The sequence below is a fragment of the Apostichopus japonicus genome, chromosome 17 (assembly GCF_037975245.1).
Source record: "Apostichopus japonicus isolate 1M-3 chromosome 17, ASM3797524v1, whole genome shotgun sequence".
NCBI lineage: Eukaryota > Metazoa > Echinodermata > Holothuroidea > Aspidochirotida > Stichopodidae > Apostichopus > Apostichopus japonicus.
Genome location: NC_092577.1, coordinates 33,828,245 through 33,852,136, shown reverse-complemented (window position 1 = coordinate 33,852,136; position 23,892 = coordinate 33,828,245). Strand labels below are relative to the sequence as shown.

At 36.2% G+C, this 23,892-nt stretch overlaps 3 protein-coding genes across 4 annotated transcripts in view; 2 read left to right on the top strand and 1 right to left on the bottom strand.

Annotated features, from left to right (window-relative positions):
* The window catches only part of LOC139984248 (uncharacterized), a 65,306-nt gene extending 42,012 nt beyond the window's left edge, over nucleotides 1–23,294 (top strand). For both annotated transcript variants that reach the window (XM_071998074.1, XM_071998075.1), the window contains exon 3: nucleotides 21,440–23,294. The gene's annotated coding sequence lies outside the window, so the exon portion shown is untranslated. The remainder of the gene's footprint in view (nucleotides 1–21,439) is intronic.
* Nucleotides 24–2,712, bottom strand: LOC139984250 (uncharacterized). Its single transcript, XM_071998078.1, has 2 exons — nucleotides 2,578–2,712; nucleotides 24–1,795 (listed from the first exon to the last, which is right to left on the bottom strand). The coding sequence occupies exon 2, from the start codon at nucleotides 1,781–1,783 to the stop codon at nucleotides 185–187; it is 1,599 nt and encodes a 532-aa protein (XP_071854179.1). The 5' UTR covers nucleotides 1,784–1,795; nucleotides 2,578–2,712; the 3' UTR covers nucleotides 24–184.
* On the top strand, nucleotides 2,770–23,294 carry LOC139984249 (uncharacterized). Its single transcript, XM_071998076.1, has 2 exons — nucleotides 2,770–2,889; nucleotides 19,222–23,294. The coding sequence occupies exons 1-2, from the start codon at nucleotides 2,878–2,880 to the stop codon at nucleotides 21,307–21,309; spliced, it is 2,100 nt and encodes a 699-aa protein (XP_071854177.1). The 5' UTR covers nucleotides 2,770–2,877; the 3' UTR covers nucleotides 21,310–23,294.
* Nucleotides 23,295–23,892: the final 598 nt, after the last annotated feature.

Here is a 23,892-nt window from a genome sequence, read left to right as displayed (position 1 = left end):
CAAAAATCAATTGTAACAAATGGTTATGTGCTGCAGTATTTAATAAACAAGAAATGACATGAATATTGAAGGTGAAACTCATAACAAAGAGACATTTAACTTTCTTGAACTTTAACATAACATTTTCAACCCTGGAAAAAATTGAGGCTAGAAAGTCTATGGAGCCTGGCTGAGAAAATATGGCTTACAATGAAACCAAACGAGAACGTAGATTCACCAAAGCAGCGCAAACAGTATTAATGTCATCAACAAGAGGTATAAGAGTAATTGGTAAAGTGTCCTTCGGAATACGGAACCATTTCATGCGGCCAATGGCCCGCTCGACGTGAATCCGCGCATTAGCAATCTTTTTGGTGCGTCCAACTTCTTCTGGTGCCTGCTGTTCTTTTCCTTTGCTTGGGGGTGGGATTTCGAGGGTAGCTTGTTTGAGGAGAAGTTCTTCTTTAATTGTGAAAGCCCTGTCTGCAAGGATTAAATCATGAGGATCAATAAGATTCAAGAATCCAGACTCCTTAGTGATGTGCACATCTGATGTTCTTCCACCCCATGCTTTTGATAAGAAGGATATCATTCCATTGGGGGCTATTGCTACCATATATTTTACCGTATTGTGATGCTTATAGTCACTCCATATTAATGCTTGCAGTTCCAAGTTCCTGGGACGTTCTATAAATATTTCAGAGCAGTCCAATGTGCATCGAAGATTTGGGTACTTCTTTTTCAAAGACGGTGGCATGCTTGTCAGAACTTGCACCTTGTCAGGCCATAAAATGAATGGTTTCAGTTCAAATGCAAGGAATTTAATCCATGTAGTAAATATGTTCGAGGCTGTACCACCTGAAACAAAGAATAAACTTGCAAGGAATGCCATCGTCAACGACATTTTTAACTTCATTAGTACCATTATGAGTTCTTCCTTAGCAGTGAGATTTCTTGCAGGTCCTCGTTTCATTGGGGTCCTTTTACCCCTTGGTGTGTTCCTTGGAGAAGACTTCTTGCATCCATACCAGTACCTCATTTTTGCAACTTTTGGAAGTAAAAAGTTATGAAAAGCAATGAACTTGTCCCTGCTTTGAATTCCTGTGTATGAGTTCACGCTTGAGTCAGATTTCAGTACAATGTTACAGATAGAGAAGTAACTCCTTGACGAGCATTTGCTGCGAGCTTTACTTTTTGTCCTTAAATGGTTTAGTCGTTCTTTTAACTTTGAAATTCGGTCATTCTTACTTTTGCAAGAAGTACAGTCATTTCCAAGAAAACCATACGAATGGTCTACTGCTGGAGTGTACTCTGGTTGATAATCTTCTGTCTCAATTTTCGTATGAAATGAAGCAGGAATTGGCACTTTAGCTTCAGGACAGTCTGCTTTTTGCTTCTTTGCCTTTTCCAGCTTTTCACTGGTGGATGGGGAACAACGCTTTAATGGTGGTTTCCTTGGAAGTTTACCCTTTGAGGATGTAGAAATCAAATCGTATCCAAGTAATTCTGTGGGATCTGGATTGAGTTCTGTAGGTTCTCCATCCCTAAAATGTTTGGAACAAATCCTAGAATACGTTTGTGGTTTGCAATTCTTGCCATCAGTTCCCTTTCTGTTAACCAACTTGACCCATGCTTGACGTCTATATGGATGCTTCTTTTCTGATGGAAACGGAAAGAGGCTAAACGGTGGTTTGCATACACAGCTTCCGAACATTAGACCATGTACTTCGCACAGCTGAGCTAACCATTTGTCTATATGTTTGGTACTGTTCCCACAGCCAAAAATTACACATATCCTCACCATAATAGATGAAATCTGAAAAAGACAAAAGGAGAAGTATTTAATAGAAGAAAGACTGTACGATCCATGAAACGTGTGATATTTTTGCAATAATTATGACTGCATTTTAAATTTTTAACAAATGTAAAATGGCACAGCTAATGGAAATTCCTGAAGGATTCTCCATAATATTCTATAGATAACTGCTTCAGTATCAATTACGGAGTAACGTATCTCAACTGACATAAATGGAACTATGGGAAGGCTATCAAAAAGTAAGTCCATAGGGTGAACCCCTTTTAAAGAAAGATTGAAAGACAGTCCAATCTGTTCAAAAGAAACCTGAAAAGTGGTTCATGTGCAACTACTCCAACCCCCCACCCCCTTCCTCTTTCACTCCAAACAGACGACCACATATGCAAGTAAGAATGGGACTCATATTCTCTTGACCCTAATTATCTTCGTCACTGTGCACCTGCAACTGCTAGCCTAAGTGAATTAACCACAATAGGCCTAGCCAGTACTGTAGCCAACACCGTACAACAATGGTTTTTACTGAATCACTAAATTTACCGTTAGTGTTACATCGTTCTCTTTTCCATTCTTATTGTATTGTAATTTGCAGCATAATATGTTCTACGTACGAATGAGTTTTAACAATAGTTTGGCCAAAATCGAAACAACGTTGTGTACGCCACGTCCTAGCCTAGGCCTACGTGAATTTGGCGATACTGAAGCCTACCCACATTAGTCTCATTTCAAAGATTTTCTAAACAACTTTACTTCCAAATGACGTTTATGATTTCTCTTCTACTCACCAGTTAGTCGTTATCGTTGTTGAACGGATAAAAACGCAAAGAAATAGTTGTTGAAAGTTCGGTTTATTTTGGTTCGTAGTGTAAGTTACTCAGTGTTGATAATTGATTGTCTATGACAGTGACACGTACACAGTACAGCTGAGAAAATGCTGAGTTCTTATTTGACCTTTGGAGAAAGGTCACGCACATGCGCAAAAAGTAATTCCGAAAAGGCTTATTCCGTTCAGTGGGCGCCATATTTGAATTTGAACGCTTTTAAACGCTTTTTTGCTTTGTTGGTGATGTTAAACGTCAAACAAAATGAAAGCGAAGGTGCGTGTTTTCAGTACATTTTACTGCTTGAAGTCACTATGTCAATTATCGTTAAATTGACGCCAATGAGGCTTACATATAGTATACTTCTAGCGACCACATAGGCTATGCCTCACAATAGTACTAGCTAGGGCTACTGTACCTACTACATAGCTGTATATCAAGCTTAGGCTACGTAAACTCGTTGAGCTATAATAGTTTATTGCTCCATGGTAAACTTAAAAAAATAATGTGTGGCATACAACTAGTTAACTTTTCGTGTGAGGTTGAAAAGTGGTTTGTACACCAGGGAGGGGACACCCTCCTTTTTTTCTCAGTTCACAGGCATTTAGCTGTATAAACATTTTTGTTAGGCAGCTAGTTTGGTGTGGGTACCGTTATTTTCCGCACATGTTACTTTCCGCTGAAACAAAACGGTGTTTTCCGCAAACATGCAGCTGCCCATACAAAAAAGTCCTGCAGGAATCTGCATATGGAACAGGATTCCTTCCAAATGGAGATTGAACTATAAACCACTTAGTGTTAGAAACTTGATTTTTTCAATGTAGTGCAGGATTCTTTTACAAAAATACATGATTCTTGAATTCACTATAAAAACTCTTCATTAACAAACATGAATCCTTCAAATGCAAGCAGGAATCCTTCAGCCACAGTCTGGAATCCTTCATACACATGCAGGATTCTTTCATTTATGTACAAGAATCCTTCATATGCATGCAGGATTCCATGATGCTTGTACAGGAATCCTTCCTAAGCATGCAGGATTCCTTTATTTACGTACACGAGTCCTTCATATGCATGCAGGATTCCTTAATACACATACAAGAATCCTTCGTAAACATGCAGGAATCCTTCATTAACCTACAAGAATCCTTCACTCAGTCTATACACATGCAGAAATCCTTCATACACATGTAGGAATCCTTTATACAAAATAATTAGGGTTGCATACAAAAATCCTTCACATATGCACACAGGACTCCTTACATGCAGGAATCCTTCATACTGTATGCATGCAAGAATCCTTCATTCGCGTTGTACATGTATGAGTTTTTAAATATTTGGAGAAATTTATCTCTCTATTATTTTCTCTCCCTCTATTAATTAATAGAGGCACTCCATTACGTTGTTTACTAGAAATATGCGAGAATGTATTTACATTGTACTCATGATTTTTAAAAGACTCTGCAAGATATTTTACAGGATTTTACAGGATTCTGGAGTAAATATACATGGATATTAACAGGATTGTGCAGAATTGTTTTTAAAGTTTATGCAAGATAATTTACAGGATTGTACATGACTTTTAAAAGACTACAAGATAATTTACAGGATTGTACATGATGACTAAAATGTTATGCAAGATAATATACAGAACTTTTAAAAGACAATGCAAGACAATTTACAGGATTGTAAAAGACTTTTAATTTTACAAATTACAAGATTTAACAGCAGTTTTGAAAGACTATTTACAGGATTGCATTGGACTTTTAATATATTTTCATAAGAAATTACAGGATTGTACAGGACTTTTAAAAGATTATGCAAGAAATTTACAGGATTGTACAGGACTTTTGAAAGACTATGCAAGATAATATACAGGATGGAACCGGACTTTTCAAAGACAGTGCAAGAAATTATACAGGATTTTAAAAGATTATGCAAGATAATTTACAGGATTGTACAGGACTTTTAAAAGACTATGCAAGATAATGTACAGGACTTTTGAAAGACTATGCAAGATAATATACAGGATTGTACAGGACTTTGAAAGACTATGCAAGAAAATTTCCAGGATTGTACAGGACTTTTGAAAGACTATGCAAGATAATTTACAGGATTGTACAGGACTTTTAAAAGACTATGCAAGATAATTACAGGATCGTAAAGGACTTTTAAAAGATTATGCAAGAAAATTTACAGGATTGTACCGGATTTTTGAAAGACTATGCAAGAAATTATACAGGATTTTAAAAGATTATGCAAGATAATTACAGGATTGTACAGGACTTTTGAAAGACTATGTAAGATAATTTACAGGATTGTACAGGACTTTTGAAAGACTATGCAAGATAATATACAGGATTGTACAGGACTTTTGAAAGACTATGCAAGAAAATTTACAGGATTTTGAAAGATTATGCAAGATAATTTACAGGATTGTACAGGACTTTTAAAAGACTATGCAAGATAATATATAGGATTGTACAGAATTTTTGAAAGACTATGCAAGATAATATACAGGATTGTATAGGACTTTTGAAAGACTATGCAAGATAATATACAGGAATGTACAGGACTTTTGAAAGACTATGCAAGATAATTACAGGATCATAAAGGATTTTAAAAAATTTATGCAAGAAAATTTACAGGATTTTTGAAAGACTATGCAAGATAATATACAGGATGGAACCGGATTTTTCAAAGACTATGCAAGAAATTTTACAGGATTTTACAGGATTCTGGAGTAAATATACATGGATATTAACAGGATTGTGCAGAATTGTTTTTAAAGTTTATGCAAGATAATTTACAGGATTTTACATGACTTTTAAAAGACTACAAGATAATTTACAGGATTGTACATGATTACTAAAATGTTATGCAAGATAATATACAGAACTTTTAAAAGACAATGCAAGACAATTTACAGGATTGTAAAAGACTTTTAATTTTACAAATTACAAGATTTAACAGCAGTTTTGAAAGACTATTTACAGGATTGCACTGGACTTTTAATATATATTTTCATAAGATATTACAGGATTGTACAGGATTTTAAAAGATTATGCAAGATAATATACAGGATTGTACAGGACTTTTGAAAGACTATGCAAGATAATATACAGGATTGTACAGGACTTTTGAAAGACTATGCAAGATAATATACAGGAATGTACACGACTTTTGAAAGACTATGCAAGATAATTACAGGATCATAAAGGATTTTAAAAAAATTATGCAAGAAAATATACAGGATTTTTGAAGACTATGCAAGATAATATACAGGATGGAACTGGATTTTTGAAAGACTATGCAAGAAATTATACAGGATTTTAAAAGATTATGCAAGATAGTTAAATACAGGATTGTACAGGACTTTTAAGGTTATGCATGACAAATTAAAGGATAGTTCATAATTTATGAGAGAGAAGTTCTTCCAGTTTATAATTTAATACGCAGCATACACCTGCATTATTTTGATGTGATTGAGATGAGCTCGCATCTATATTTAGATCAGTGATTCATAGTCACTGAAAGTAAAACGCATATTGCCAAGTCAAGATCAAGATTAAAATAATTAATGTACAATTTATATTGTGATTCAACTTTTCCCAATTTATCGTTATTTTAAATTTTTGATATAAATTAATTATATTCATAATTTTCAGTAACACGAAACTCTCAAATTGGGAGGTCTAAGACAATTTTCTCCATTTTTTATAATCACATTGTGTACGAGGTTTAAGTTGACCTTTGACTCCAACACCATATTCAATTCGAAACCGCGAAGCAACGCGTAGGCAGCTGTTTAACTTCTGCACAGCGTAAGCATTGCCTGGCATAGTTTTACACGATCACTCTGATACAAATAAATTGATTTACAAAATAATTTTTGTGGAAATTTCTAAGCAACTTTCAACTGTTACTCACCCAAGAAGGTCTACAGAAGAATGGAATTATTAACCGCCTACCTGTTATTCCTTAAACTTGGAGGTAAAAATAACGTTAATTGTCAGGCCACTAGTAGGATGGTGACTTCGAAGTTCGGACACTTAAGACTTAAAACACCCCAAAACTAAATCTTCTGGTATAAATCATTTGAAAATATACTTCATATGGTGGGAGAATTTTGTTATAGTACGATACACGGCCAAACTTTCTTTCCTGCAAACTGTTTTCACGTTGTTTTCCAAGAAGATTCTTCGTGATTGTGGAACTGGTATTTCTTTGCTAGAGTATTGCGAAGTTCGGACACGCAACCCACAGTGTGGCGCTGGTGATAAAATTGGTGGCGCAGTTGCTCTTTCAGTAATTATAACAGACTTCATAGATCTTCGTCATTTTATCGACAAATATGTAAGTAATTTATTGCATACGGGTCATTTTGGAGAGAAAATAACTGTAGCTTCGTACTTTTTGGTGAAATTTGACTCTTCCTGTAGGTTTTCATGGTGAAATCGTGTATTTCTTAGGGTGGTCCGAACTTCGCAGTATGTCGAACTTCGCAATACTGACTATACTAATATGGTGAGTGTAACCGTCGTTAGGCTGGCGTTTTGCAATACACAAGTGCAATGACAGTGAGTAGCTTAGGCTTCTACTGTGGCATTCTTTACACCAAACTGCATTAAAAACATCAGTTAACATTGTGTTATGTGTGTTTTGGGCTAGATTGAACACAGTGGCACATCATCTTCTATGTATTTCCAAACAAATGCTGGGACTAAGACTCAATACTTTATTTGAAGCCTACACTCATTTGGTAAAGATTTTCTGTAGTTTCCCACGTGAATCTAAATGGGTACAGGGTAGGCTAGGGCCTGTAGGCTATGTAGGCCTAGTATGTGATTGAATAAAGCAAGGCTAAATCTTCAAACATACAGTACTAGTACAGTAGGCTGAACAAATTATGTTGGCTAGTCATCGGTATAATATACTTTAGCACTATTAGTAAGACTAAATGAAAGGATCGAAAGACAAACTTAGAGTAACAAAGTACTGATTCTTCTCTAGCCTAGGTCTGAACAGGCTTGTTAATGTTAAGTGAGCAAGCAATATAACAACTAAAAACGATTAGGCCTATAGTATAAATAAGTTGGTTCAGTGCATTTGTGTTTCTAAAATTTTATATTTTTAGATCATAAAAACAAACAAAGATTTAGCCTATGTTTTATTATCTCTGTAGTCTGGGCATTTGATTCTGGTGAGGACACTCTTGTTCAAATGTTCAGCTTTATACAGTCTGCATCAAACTTTGGAATTGCTTTTTTGAGACTATTGTGGAAGCAAATCTCACAACCTTTTTGTGGTAACAACTTTATTTCATTTTCTTCAAATGATGAATACTTCTTTGCCATTTCCTTTTTCCAGGAAGAATTGAAAAGCCAAATATCCAGGTCAAGGGTGAGGTTTCCTGTGATGTACTACACCAGTGTGGAGGCAACAACAGAAGTGGAGAAAAGTGTTATATGGCTTAAAGACATTTTGTGTTAAGTTGATATACTGTATGTGTACCCTTTGCAGGACCAAAGAGTTTATCCGAGAGTCCAAAAGCAAAGGAACAAGTGCCATAGAGAAAAAAGATGGAAGAGTGAGTTTAACTATTGTACCCTACTGTGTAATGACAATAAAGATACTTTTCATTACCTGTTTTAAAAGAAGAACAGTCTGGTACATCATTTACGTGCAAGCTTCATAAGTTAGGCGAATTTTTAACAGATTTGGGATGAGTATTTACATTATAAACATGATTATTAAGCTTAGAAAAATAACTTGGTGTTATACTGTGCAAAATAATTATTTGGATAAGCTGCTATTCCTGGCTTATAATTTGAGGGACCTAGAATTAAATGTTTACCTCCCAATATGTTATAAAATTTTAATATATGTTTATGATAATGTGAGTTATCATGTGCTAAATCTGTATCTATGCTTGCTTACATGTACAGTATATCATATTTTCTGTTCACAGGTTAATATTGGTGCAGATTTTTGGCTTCCTGAAGACAAGTGGGAGGCCATTTGTAGTTAAGAGAAACACTATATGTTCGTGAAACTTTACTGGTGTCAATTTGGGGTACCAACACTTTAAAATGAAAGTCGTGAGGAACTCTTTTCCAAGATTCAACAGTGACAGAGATGCAAAACCGCTGTTGTCTCCCATGAAGGTTAATGCTATGAAAGGTTAGTAATTATTAAAAGCTTTCAAACGAGTAACATTTATATTACAAGCTCATGACTTAGTACACAAGTGTACAAAATAATTTACTGGATAAGCTGTTTTCCAGGAGTAAATCATTTTGTAACACTGACAGAACTATTTATCAGTAGAATTATGCATTCCAGTAGCTACCATAGTGGTGTAGTTTTTCCAACCAAAAGATTGAGCGAACCCAAATTCTAAACCAAAACAAAAATTGTCCATCTAATGTTCAGAAACAAAAGCTAGCTTGCCCTTTGCGAAGGGCAACAGATCAGATGCATGCAAAACTGAAAAGACATTCTTTGTGTTGGTATATAATATATATATGAAGTTGCTAAAATCTCTGCTAATTATAGAACCATCTTTGGGTGGTAGAAGTTCTTTACCATTATGTTATTTAAGCTACCTAGGCATTGCATTACTTTCTGATTATAATGGAATACATAACCTCACTTGAAATTTCAAGTTTGTACAATTATGTTTATTGCTGTTGGTAAGCATACTACCTATATGTTGTTATAAGTTCATGGTCAGTAGAGGTCTAACTCTAAAATGCTTGTCAATGCTATAACTCCAAAAAAGAAAGTTGCTTTAAGTCATGGTGTATATTTTGCCCTTGGAGGGTTTCAGAACTTTGTGATTGTCATAATTCAAGAATCAATTGTTGCTTCATCTTCAAAGTTCATCTTTCAATTAGGTGAGAAGGTTTTTCCTTTGGATTTGAGACAAAAGAATGTACTTGGTTGGACTGATTGCTAGTCCATATAGGTTGGATACCAACAGAGATAAATATTGTGAGACATTCTAAACCCCAGGAAAGTTTGAACTTAACTTTCCATGAAAGCACTCATCTAGCAATGCAAGAGAGTTTTAGGATCACACTATTACTGTAAATCATGATAAGTCAATTCTTAAGTGTTCATTCACTTTGTTTCTTGCAGCACGGAATGTTTGAAAGAAAGCTGCAATTTACTGAGGGAGCTGCAAGATTCAGCAAATACATATCCAAGAAGCTGACATCGATCATAAAACAAAGAAGGCCTTTAAACATTAGTAGCATATTATTTGTTTTCAATGGTTATTGCTTACCATTAAACAGTCTTTAGTTTTATTCAAACTGACAGCATATTGCTGTCACTTAACTTGTGAACTTGTACCGTCCAGTCGTGTCTGACCCCCGATGACCATGGCTTTCATCCTCCAATCCTTCCGGCTCCTGGTTGCCCCTCGCAGTCCATCCAGAGTCAGCCCAGTTGCCTGCTTGACACCATCCATCCAAAGTGGCTTTCACTTACAAGTTAACTTTTCAGAGGAATTTTTCCAGACAGTTCTTTTTTCAAAGTGGGATTAAACTTTAAACCCAAATTTTTTATTTTGTTTTTAACAGTTATTGTTTGACATTAAATGGTATTTAGTTTTATATATTTAAATCCAGGATATGGAAAGTATGTTGCTGTCACTTACAACTTAACTTTTCAAAGGAGATCTTCTGGACAGTTTTTTCTTAAAAGTGGCTTTAACCAACACTATTATAGACTGATGGTGACTTTTACTTGGCAAAGTCATCTTTCCACTTTTGCCTTTTTTTTCTTTAAAGAACTAAAATTTCTAGTAATCAGGATGTACAAATGCCAATAAACAGTATTCAGATCTGTAAATTACCTTGCATAATCTTTTTAATAGTCCTGTACAATCCTGTCAATTATCTTGCATAATCTTTAAAAAGTCCTGTACAATCCTGTATATTATCTTGCATAGTATTTAAAAAATCCTGTACAATCATGTTTTTTATCTTGCATAGTCTTTCAAAAATCCTGTCCAATCCTATATATTAACTTGCATAGTCTTTCAAAAATCCTGTACAATCCTGTAAATTATCTTGCATAGTCTTTCAAAAGTCCTGTACAATCCTGTAAATTTTCTTGCATAGTCTTTCAAAAGTCCTATACAATCCTGTAAATTATCCCGCATAGTCTTTCAAAAGTCCTGTACAGTCCTGTAAATTATCTTGCATAGTCTTTCAAAAGTCCTGTACAATCCTGTAAATTTTCTTGCATAGTCTTTCAAAAGTCCTGTACAATCCTGTTTATTATCCTGCATAGTCTTTCAAAAGTCCTGTACAATCCTGTATATTATCTTGCATAGTCTTTTAAAAGTCCTGTACAATCCTGTAAATTATCTTTCATAGTCTTTCAAAAGTCCTGTACAATCCTGTAAATTATCTTGCATAGTCTTTCAAAAGTCCTGTACAATCCTGTAAATTTTCTTGCATAGGCTTTCAAAAGTCCTGTACAATCCTGTATATTATCTTGCATAGTCTTTCAAAAGTCCTGTACAATCCTGTAAATTATCTTACATAGTCTTTCAAAAGTCCTGTACAATCCTGTATATTATCTTGCATAGTCTTTCAAAAGTCCTGTGCAATCCTGTAAATTATCTTGCATAGTCTTTCAAAAGTCCTGTACAATCCTGTATATTATCTTGCATAAGTCTTTCAAAAGTCCTGTACATTCCTGTAAATTATCCTGCATAGCCCTTTAAAATCCTGCAAAATTTCTTGTAGGAATCCTACATAAATCCTGCAGGATGTGGCCAAATCCTGGCATAATTCCTGCATAAAATCCCGCAGGATTTTGTGCAGGACTTTTTTGGATTTGAATGCAAATTTGTCAGCGGAAAACAACGTTTTTTCAGCGGAAAGTACCGTTTTTTTTTGGGAGGAACAGAATGACTTACTGAAATGATTAGGCATATGGAAGGATTTAGGAAGATGGAGAAGATAGGATTTGACTGTAACAGGATAAAATGTAGCTTCGAGACTAGATTTAGGATAGCTAAGGTTGTAGCTTAGGCTGTAAGCACTAGCTTAGGCTGTAAGCACAAGTTTAATTTTAGTTAAACAGCGCCACCTTTTTGGGTTGTAGTTTTCGACATGCCTTACTGATACAGCCATTTCCAGCGAAAATCAAAGATACCGCCTTTCACAACTTTTTTTTTTAAACCATCATCGGACCGCAGTTTTAATACTTTATTAGATACTCAATCCTTCATAACGCGGGCGTCCCTTTGCCCTTTTATCCGCCGACCGCCTCATACTTCTTAATAATCCCTAATTACAAACACCCCAAGCCTCCTCTAAATTATAAGCAGTCTAACTTTTCTGACATGAACTCAGTCTAACCATCCTTGATCGACGTTCTTTGATACTTTCTCATGTTATTTTAATCATCCTGCCTGAATTTGGTATCCTAAAATTGCGGAAAAATATAGTGTACAGGTAAGTGAAAAAAAGGTGTTTTCCGCAGTTTTTTTTCAGCGGAAAGTAACGTATGCGGAAAACAACTGAAACCGTTTGGTGTTACATTCTATTACTAATTACAGCAAAAAATGTACCCTAATTTTACCGCGGTAAACTATGGTAAATGTGTAGTAAATAGGGTAAATGTGTGGTAAAATCAACCGCGGTACATTTACCGCAGTTTTACCATGGTATTTCCGCGGTAAAAGTGCGGTACATTTACTGCGGTAAATTTACCGCAGTTTTACCATGGTTTACCGCCGTAAAAGTGTGGTACATTTACTACTGTAAATTTACCACAGTTTTACCATGGTATTACCGCGGTAAAAGTAGGGTAAAAGTGTGGTACATTTACTGCGGTAAATTTACCGCATTTTACCATGGTTTACCGCGGTAAAAGTGTGTTACATTTACTGCGGTAAATTTACCGCAGTTTTACCAGGGTTTACCGCGGTAAAAGTGGTACATTTACTACGGTAAAATTACCACAGTTTTACCATGGTATTACCGCGGTAAAAGTAGGGTAAAAGTGTGGTACATTTACCGCGGTAAATTTACCGCAGTTTTACCATGATATTACCGCGGTATAAGTAGGGTAAAAGTGCGGTACATTTACTACGGTAAATTAACCACAGTTTTACCATGGTATTACCGCGGTAAAAGTAGGGTAAAAGCGTGGTACATTTACTACGGTAAATTTACCATAGTTTTACCATGATATTACTGTAGTTAAAGTAGGGTAAGTTTATATGGTACGTAAACTACATATGTGAAATTCCTACAATTGTGCCATGATTAACCACAGTAAAAATAAGGTAAAACTATATGGTGCAATTATACTATGGTAAATTTACCATAATTGTACCATGATTTTACCACAGTAGAATATATATGGGTCACACTATGAAACATGATGGTAAATTTACAGCAATTTTCCATGATTTTGTCCCATATTTTTGCAAGACTGATATGACAAACCTTTTGTTGTATTCATATCTTAATAAATTACCTGTGGATTCGAGTTGAATAAAGAAGAGAGACAAACTGCTATTCTTATATGTTATAGTATGCATCTCTTTTCCTAAAAAAAAAAGAAGCAGAGGATAGATGCATAGAGAATTCCTTCATGGAATCCCTGATATATTTGAGAGGAGACAACAATTAATTCTTTTTTCATTATTTGGGAGAACCTAAAAGCCTTTAAAATGAAAAAAGAACTATATAAACTAGCACACATAAGGCATAGCTTCTGTGCCTCGACACTGTAGCACACGAAAATTGACCAATCAGTGTCCTCAGATTTGGGTATTCTCTGTCAGGTCCATTAAATGACTTGACAGGTCTAGGTATCTATGATCACAGTATTTCTCGTGGTATCGTGGGAAGCGGTACTATGGCAAGCCGTTTTACTTTTTATTCGATATTTGATGACATCATCAAATATTTGGTGATATCAGCAAATAATTGTTGATATCATCAAATCATTTGTTGATATCATCAAATAATTGCTGATATCAACAAATAATTGCTGATATCAACAAATATTTGCAGATATCAGCAATTATTTGGTGATATCAGCAAATTATTTGGTGATATCAGCAAATCATTTGATGATATCAACAATTATTTGCTGTTATCATCAAATAATTGGTGATATCAGCAAATCATTTGATGATATCAATAATTCCAACATATCACTTATTCATTTGCTGATATCAACAAATCAATTGGTGATATCAGTAATTGATTTAATGATATCAGCAAATGAACCGTACATATCACTAATGCATGCTTTTGTTGATATCACCAATTCATTTGTTGATATCACCAATTCATTTGATGATATCAACAAATCATTTGCTGATATCAGTAATTCAACCGTGACGATGATATCAGTAATTCAACCGTGGCAGCCCGTCTTACAAGCATGCGCACACAATGTCAGTGTACTAAGCAGTACATGCAAATGACAGTGACGAGACAACAGGGTACGGGTAGCGTTACTTTCACCTTGGCGATTGCGGTAAACTTGATGAAGCATTATTGACAGAAGTTCTCGGGGCGCAGTAGATAGGCTCTTAACTGGCAATGAGAATGCTTCTGAAGCGAAAGAACGTCTTCTCCAAAGCAAAGAGAAATTTAGAACGGATTAACGCGAGCATCGATGAGCATAGGTTCAATTCAATAGCAGCTGTGCACGATCAGCTCCTTTCCATCGCAGACGCACAGGCACAGCCAGACGGAACGGAATGTTGCAGCCATGAGCGGCGATCATGGGGGGGGGACATATTTTAGGTGGGGGATATAGTATCTAATATCTCCCCCCCCCCCCAATATTTGGTGGCATAGTGTTTTTGTGTGGCTATAAATAGAAAATAATGCATGAGATTATTTATCCAAATCCTATTTGGCGGTGGCTTAAACTTCATCCAACACATGCGCTATGAGGTAAATGACTCTTCGTCGTCGTTCCTGTGACCGTATAGCATGTTGTCACTCATGATTATTATCATAATGTCTGTACATCTCTTGTGAATGAGTGTAAGTACGTACAATCATATATATGATCCACATCGATATGGGTTCACTGGGTTTCCATTTGGCCTGTTTCCTACAAGATTTCTAACCGCAGGCACGTAGCCAAGTAGGGGGGGGGGGTGGGGCGAAGATATTTTTTGTCTTTTTTAACGATATCGAAGTTTTATATTTATAATATTTGTACACAATAAATTAACTGTGTCTGAATTTTCGAAAATTCCCTGACCAACATTCTTCATCATACTTCCCTCTCCTCTACTCGTGCCATTTTGACCGGTTTGTTAGGGGTTGAAGGTTTTTTTTCTATATTGGTTGACCATAGATGAAATTTTGTGCAACATTTATGGATATATTTTGAAGTGAATTTATAATTCAAATTCTGAACAAATAATGGGCTTCAAACCTTGAAAAGTGGGGCTGACGGGTATTGTATAGGCCGTTACATAGTATTACCTTCCAAAGCAATGATCCACAGGAGAAGCGATGAGGTCGAACATGATGTGTGACTGGTGACAATCTTGAAAAAGGTTATGGATGAAAAAAAAAACTATTGGAAAAACTTGATTCTCAGGCCAAAGTGTACAACTTGTTGATCATTTTCAAGCCCGAGAAGTGCCATTTCCTGTGATCTGGGGGCTATCAAAACCAGAAATTTTCTGTGGCGCTCCGCTTAGATAGTAATTCGATCGCGCGCCCGGGTTAGAAAATCCTGGATACACGCCTGTATTTATATATACATTTATATATATATATATATATATATATATATATATATATATATATATATATATATATATATATATATATATATATATATACAAAATAACGAAGTGCGCGAACAATTTTAATTTGGGGTGGGGGAATTGTTACGCGTCTGCACCCAAGTTAAAGTCCCCCCACCCCAATATTTGAAACAAATCGCAGCCACCATCGGGGAGCCAGTCCAATGGACACAGTTCCCAGCCTGCTTCTGTCGCCCGCCGACCAGGGTATACTTTTACATTTTGGTATTTCATATTGAGCTACTTAACCACCCCGATATTATTTTTCATAGGTTTATAGGCCTGGCCTACTCGGTGCTTGCCCAATGTTTGTCCTCCCTGTCACAAGTGCATGGGTAGCCACGGAGGTCTCCCAGTGGCAGTAGTGGTACTGTGTAACTTAGTCCCCTTTCCCCTCCCGTTGATCGCTATAACCAAGGCTGAAATTAACCTCGCACCAGGCGCCTTTCTGTGCCCGCTACCAGCCAAACAGCGCCCTTAAGCCCAAAAAGAATGCCTGTTGATTGCGCTCGTTTCTAATTCCTTTTTGTAGACGTTGGTTCGATACGCTTGAATTACTGATATCAGCAAATGAATTGGTGATATCAGCAAATGAATTGTTGATATCAGCAATTCCAACATATCGCCAATTCAATTGCTGATATCAGCAAATCTTTTAATGATATCACCAAATCATTTCATGATATCAGCAATTCGGTTCCTCATATCACTAATTAATTAGTGATATGTCGGAATTGTTGATATCAGCAAATGATTTGCTGATATCATCAATTCAATTGCTGATATCACCAATTCATTTGCTGATATCAGCAAATATTTGTTGATATCAGCTATTATTTATTGATATCAGCAATTATTTGGTGATATCACCAAATGAATTGATGATATCAACAAATGAATTGCTGATATCAGCAAATGAATTGCTGATATCAACAATTATTTGCTGATATCATCAAATAATTGTTGATATCAGCAATTATTTGATGATATCATCAAATGATTTGATGATATCAACAATTATTTGCTGATATCACCAAATATTTGATGATATCATCAAATATCGAATAAAAAGTAAAACGGCTTGCCATACGGTACTCACGTCCTTCGGAGGGGACGTTGAATTGCGGTCCCGGGAGCAGGACTACACACCCCTGCCTCGTTACTTCAGGGCACTATTCGAAAAGAGAAGGCGAGATTCGCCGGTGTCTTTCCACGCACACAAAAACTTGGAACCTCAATAATTTCCGACTAAGGATTTCCTTAGTCTGCTGAAGCACCTTCGGGTGGAAGCGTAATACGATGTATATGATATGATGATGATCACAGTACTCTTTCGTTTTAAAACAAGTCTTTGAGAACAATCAGAGATCAAAAGTCCAATCTGGACTACCAATTAAGTCAAAAGAAGAGAGTCAGGAATCAGACTATCTAGGGTAATTGAAATTCAACAAAGCTTTCTCATGTGTGAAACCTCCATGGATTTGATGAATTAAAAACTGTTGCATTCTACAACTGAGGACTTACATGTCAGGCATACAACCATTACAATAAGGGTAAATGCATATAGCCAAATTATGATACAGTACACTGATGGGTGAAATTCAAAGAAATATATGGTGTACATGCTGATTGAAGTTAGGACAAAATCATGCTCAATGTTAGGTAAAACTCCTACAATTAGTGTAAAATCATGGTAAACTGAGGTAAAACTAAGGTAAAAGTGTAGTAAATCTACGGTAAAATTGGGGTAAAAGTATGCTAAATTGAGGTAAAACTAAGGTAAAAGCGTGGTAAATCTACGGTAACATTGGGGTAAAAGAATGGTAAAAATGTGGTAAATTTAGGGTAAAAGTGTAGTAAATGCGTGGTCAATCTAGGGTAAAATTGGGGTAAAAGAATGGTAAACTGTGGTAAAATATGGTAAATTGAGGTAAAACTAAGGGAAAAGCGTGGTAAATATACGGTAAAATTGGGGTAAAAGAACGGTAAATTTGGGGTAAAAGCGTAGTAAAAGTGTTGTAAAAGCGCGGTAAAAGTATGGTAACACCGTGGTAAATTGCGGTAAAAGTGAGGTAAAACCATGGTAAATTTGTGGTAATTTACTGCGGTTTACGGCGTCCATAGGGCCAAAACACCGCGGTAATGTACAACAAATTTACCGCGTTTTTACCCCGGTTTTACCGCCCGGGGTAAAAGTGTGGTATGTTACCTCGGTAAATTTGAGGTAAATTTATTCCTGGGATAATCAAAAGTGGTAGGCCTACCGTACAGTTAGCGACGAAAAGAGATGTCAGTTACATTAAAAACGATCTTTCAATTTCACTGTCTAGTTCCCTCCAGCAACCCCCGCCCCCTTATTTACCGTTTATTTGATACTACACTACAATCATCAAACGATCACAGACATAATCATCACACTAGTTTGGATGGACAGAACTGTTAAGGATGTACAACAATATTTAAAAGAGAATACAACCCAACCGTCAAATGCAAAATCCGTCAGCTGTAAGAAAAGTCGAAATTCAGTTTGAATTTATATATGATTTGACTTGAACTTTTGACTTTATATTTATTTTTTGACTTTATAATATAAATATATTTATATTTGACTTTATATATGACTTGAACACAAGTCCAAATAACATATATGTGATAATTGTGTGTTTGTTAATTTGGTTAGGGCTATTTCTACAATTCGTAGGATATTTCAGGGGTAAATATGTTTTTGACTGACCAGTACAATATATCTTCCTCTCGTAATGTGGAATACCCTTCAAGGCTTAATTGATGGTCTAGGCTCAATCTTAATCCATTATTTTATAAATTTCAGTAACTAAACCAAAACATAGAAATGTAAACATTACACTCGCCCTGGGATGACAATCAACATGATACAGTTTGTCATTGACATATTTTCAGTGTGTTGCAAAAAAGTTAGGTGTTGCATATATATGCCCTAACAGTGCATTACTGTAGACAATATAGGCCAGTCACATTTACTGACCAACCTGCAGAGGGTCATTCCTCCAAACGTAATAGTGACCAGTACAGACGTTATAACCAACCTGGACTGATAAGTGATGGCAGTATATGTCAATGGCCTACAACATATCAAACTTGATTTTGTGCCTAAAGACATCATTAACAAGCTGTTTAGTCTACGTTCAGTTTTTGGTTCGATGATAATCGTAACCTTTCATTCATGATGGCGTGTGTGTGTGTTTGTGACGCGCAGCTTGTAAACACGATAAAACACGAAGGTTGAGGCAACTTCATATTTGGTGTGTAGAAGGACCACATTGAGTACAAGAAGCCTATTGTTTTTGGTGGAGGTCAAAGGCCATTTGGGGTCAACATGATTTAAAATTGTGAAAACCTTGTAAACATGATATTGCATTACGTCAGATTCATGAGGGAAACTGCTCATGTCACATCACCGAAACCACAATCAATACATTTTTGTATTGTGGCGTTTTTTTTAAGTAAAAATAAATACCACGGAACAAGTTAAAAAAAAAAAGTTTGGTCCAACTCCCATCTTGGTATCCCGCTCAGTTCCTAAGAAACGCAACAAAATGCACCAAACCTGTTTCCAAAGGTTATATTCCTTAAATGGCAGAAACCACCTACAGTAAAAAAAAAAATATCAATATACTTAGGCTACAGTGCACTTGTCAGATGTATTAGATTTCTTATCTAACTGGTTGGATTTAGGGATTGAAGTCTTTATGTAAGATACCTAATTGCAGCGACATAATTTACTTTTATTACCTCCCTCTTTATTACAGGAAAACATATTGGTGGCTGTGTTTCTGATTCAACTGTTGGCTTCTGATGGATTCGCCAGCCCTTCTTGCAAGAATGAGTGTTTCTACGACAGCCAGTATAGTATCGCTGACTGCAGTGAATCAGAACTGGACCGGTTACCGTCACATCACGGTTGTGTAGCAGCTCGTGTTCTTGACTTATCATTCAACGTGATAACCTCTCTGCCGAACAATTCTTTTCTCCATTATCGCCACGTGGAGAATCTCGATATATCGTCCAACGTGATAACCGACGTTCAGCCTGGATCATTCTCAGGGTTAGGAAAGGTTGTCAGTATCGACTTGTCTCAGAATAATATCGCGATATTACCAGAGACGATATTTTACAGTGTTCAAGACACCATTGAACAAATTCACCTCGACAGGAACAATTTACTTGAAATCAGTGAAGGTACGTTTTCTAACTTGACTAAACTTTCAGCTTTGTTTCTTGGACAGAATATGTTGACGGATTTATCTCCAAATTTGTTCATGGACTTGTCTGCTCTTCTTCGCATTCATCTCAATTCAAATCAACTAACACGCATACCAAACGGTTTATTAGAACCCCTGCATCATTTAAAGATTCTTGATTTGAGCAGTAACTCAATTGTAGAAGTTTCACCAAAGTTGTTTGATATTGCATTATGCTCTGAAACCATAACTTTGGCCAATAACCGGTTACAGTCCATTCCACGACCTTTGAGTAGTGAGCCGTTGATGGGACTTCAAACACTAGATATTAGGAATAATGAGATATCTGACGCCACTAATATTACTTATTTCATTAATGTAACTGATAAGTTATTACTTGATGGTAACCCATTCAGTTGTGATTGCTCCTTCGATGATGTGCGGGAGTGGATACAGAGGGACGAGACGTCACGTGATGCTTGCACTTGGACATGTATACACCCAGTTACTAACGAAACAGTCTTGGCTAAAGACCTAACTCCCGAAGATACCATGTGTCCTGAAACAACAACGTCGAAAACACATACGATTAAACCCGCCGATGACGTCATGAAGACTACGGTCAAACCTTCGAAGGGAAATCATGTAATTTGGAAAATGCAATGGGAACAGATTCCCCCGGTGTCACATAACATTAATGTCACCCATCATACCTTCATATCAATGTTGGATGGTTGGGCTGTTCCCCTTGTTATTGTGGTTGTCTTCGTTTTTTTGTTTTTTTTGACATTTTTCACAGTTATTCTTGCCATCTGTCTCTGCCAAACAAACAAAAGAATTGAAAAACTGACAGAAGCAATCATTCAATCCCGCAAGACCCCAACACTGTTAAAGAAAGCCGTCAGTCGAATGCAAGATTACAGCTCTCCGAGACGATCGAGTGATAATAAAACTGAGATGTCAGATGTCGAGACGCCACGTACAACTGGCAACAACAGAACATCAGGCGGCATGAAGGCTAAAAAATTGGTGGTAAACCTAACAGAAAACAACCTCAGTGAGAAAGAAAGTAAAATCGATCAAAGTTTTCAAACCAAGAGTCCACCCACAGAGGGTACAAATGGATGTAGAAAGAGGACCCCAAATAAGGAAAGCAAGAACACAGGATACCCAAATTCTGAAGCCAAGAGTCCATCTAAAATTGGTGCAAATGGGATTCGCAAGAGGACACCAAATAAGGAAAGCAAGAACACAGGATACCCAAATTCTGAAGCCAAGAGTCCATCTAACATTGGTGCAAATGGGCTTCGCAAGAGGACACCTCAAGATAAGAACAACAAAGAAATCGAAAACAACTCTTCTTCTGAAAAGCCCCGGAAGAAGCTCGTCTTCGGTGGTGGCGCTGATAGGGACATTAAGAACGGCAATGATGACCATTCAGGTGAAATTGATGGTTTGGTTCACATCACTGAAAATAAGCTGCATGATGATGAAAATTATACGCGGGAAAACGAGCTTAATGAAAGTTTTGTCAAAAGTCCACCATCCACACAACTTAATGTAAGCTTCACAGAAAAAGGTAAAACTACATCGGTTGGAATTAAGTTGATGGGTGACTCCACTGATAATTCAGACCAAACCAGTTCAAAATGCTGACAAGGAAACGTTAATTGCTCTGTATACAATATTGTACGTACCGTTAGGTTGTCAGGAGTTGATTTGAAGGGGTATCGCAAAAATACAGCTTTAAAAAAATTGTCTCAACTGTTCGCAACTGCTTATAAAGGTGTTTATAGTGAGGCTTTGTGATTATATTCATATTGCCACAGGCTATACTGTAGCTCAGAGGTCAATAAAGGGCCCAGGAAATTTGGTTTAAATACTAATGTTCCTCAGTCATTTTCATAAATATACTTATCATAAGAGGCGCGACCCGGTGCTCGACACCTCTGGATAACGGTACGCCAGGATCAAGACACCATTATAACTCGCTTTCTATGAAATACACTTTACTGAAATTATTCAAGATATTTTTCTCATGAAAACATGGTGAAACATGTTAATTTCAATCTTTGTTTGATTTAACTCGATGTTTTCATGTTTATATCAACTCAAAATGTATCGAAATGTACTTAACTCTGGTTCTTTTGAAAATACAGTACTACTTTCTGATCAACTCAAAATGTATCGAAATGTACTTAACTCTGGTTCTTTTGAAAATACAGTACTACTTTCTGATCAATTTTCACATCTAAGCTAATCTAATCATTAGAGCAAATGAAATAACTTACTGCTGTTTTTCTTTATAACATCAGTTTGTCAGGACTGTTTATATTAGAAAGATACCATGTTCAAGAATTATATATTACTTTCTTCCCACCCCTCTCCCTACCCCATTTGGGGGGAGGGGGTTGCCTATTGGTTTTTGTTCTTACAAGTTTATCTCATTAAAGCTTTAACTCTTTCCTCCTTCACATGCAGCGTTTAAGACTTTCTTTCACTCACAAAGTTTCACTTCATTGAACTCTTGAAATAATTACAACTTTTCGTAACTTTTAGACCGTCATGCCGTACCAGAGTTTTCACCTATTTGAACCCAATTTGTAATAAATCGTGAACCCTTCTTAATCGAATCAATAATAATTATAATACCCAGTCGAAGTGATTTTGTACACTTTGAAAAAACAAGACTTGCCACAATTGTTTTAAATACTGAAATTTTGAACACTAATTTTCATTCAGATTTCATTTTGGAGAAATGCGGCGGGAGATTTGGTATTTTGAAATTTATCACTATTGTCAAAATAACAACAGAAGGCTGAGATGGCTTTTTGTGAACTAAAACTGGCAACTATACGAAAACAAATTCACCATATTTCAAAATCCTCATGTTGCTAAACGGTTTAGGGAATAACTTACTTAAAAGCGATTTTACAGCTTCGAATTAGTCCGACAAAGATTTGGAGAATGGTGAAACTTGTAGAATCAAGTATCAAATGGAGGCGGGAGGTGAGGAATAATTCACATGAAGTTTATGTATGAAACAAGATCATATATATTGGTGACCAATTTTGATATTTTTAGCATATCCAAAGATGGATCGGGAAGGGATATGTATAGCTTTGATGACATTTTATACTTCACCATACAGCTGATTAAAGTGCAAATTATATTTTTTTTAAAAGACGAATAAAGTCGTGTTTTACTTGCATTCAATAAAATTCTAATAGTAACATATAACTCTTTCCTTTAAATTTTTGCATATTGCTTTCATGCATTGGCTTTGTATGTATATCTAAGTGATTTACTTTTATCGCAGCTTAATACTCTCGCCTTTTGTTTTGTTTTTAAACAGTGATTAGCTATGCTAATTTATAACAGAAATCTCTTACAAGTAAATATACAACGAAGATAGCCCAGCATTGAAGTGGTTGTATAGGGCTGGATAGTACAGTTGGTAGAACACTGGTCTAGTAGTCATGAGGTCTCTGGCTCGAATCACGTAATAGCCTAGAATGTCTTTGCTCCTTCAACATTTTGTAATATCACTTGCAAGGGATTACTGTTAATAAGTTATTTAAGTCAAGTCTTTGCAGATTTGTACTAAAAATCACCGGGAAAATAAAAAAGTAAAACAAATATATTTTCTTTCATCATGTTGTTTTTTGTATAAGCTATTCCAAAATGAGAAATTCTCTCCCCATTTGCTGTAAGCCCAAGAGCGCAGTCCTTTCGCGCTAAAATGCATGTAACGCATTATTTTCTGCAGTATTTGAGCAAAGTCAGAATTTAAGTCACCTTCCAGTCTATAGCTATCTCACATTTCGCGAACTACTCCTTAATATATAATCCGTATCATAGCCGATGGACTTCAAACTTGGTAGGTCACATGCCTCGGCGTGGGTTTTATAGCCACACAGTGTCCAATAGGCTCAATACATATCCAGTAACAACACTTGGCCATGTCGCGCATACCAAAATGATAAAATGGCCAAAAAAATCAACTCATCTAGGATATAACACGCTGTAAGCAGGGACATACTTTTGAAATTTTTCAAGGGAGGGTGGGAGGCAGTGCGAATTCCAGACTGACTAGCTCTTATTGAGAACGACTTTAGTGATTGGCCGAGAAACGTTTCGAAAAGTCAGCCAACAAAAGCGACAATTTGTTCTACACATATGTACATTATTATTGGTTGTGAGTACAGGTGGTGGGTTGGGGTTGGTCCCCGGGAGCAG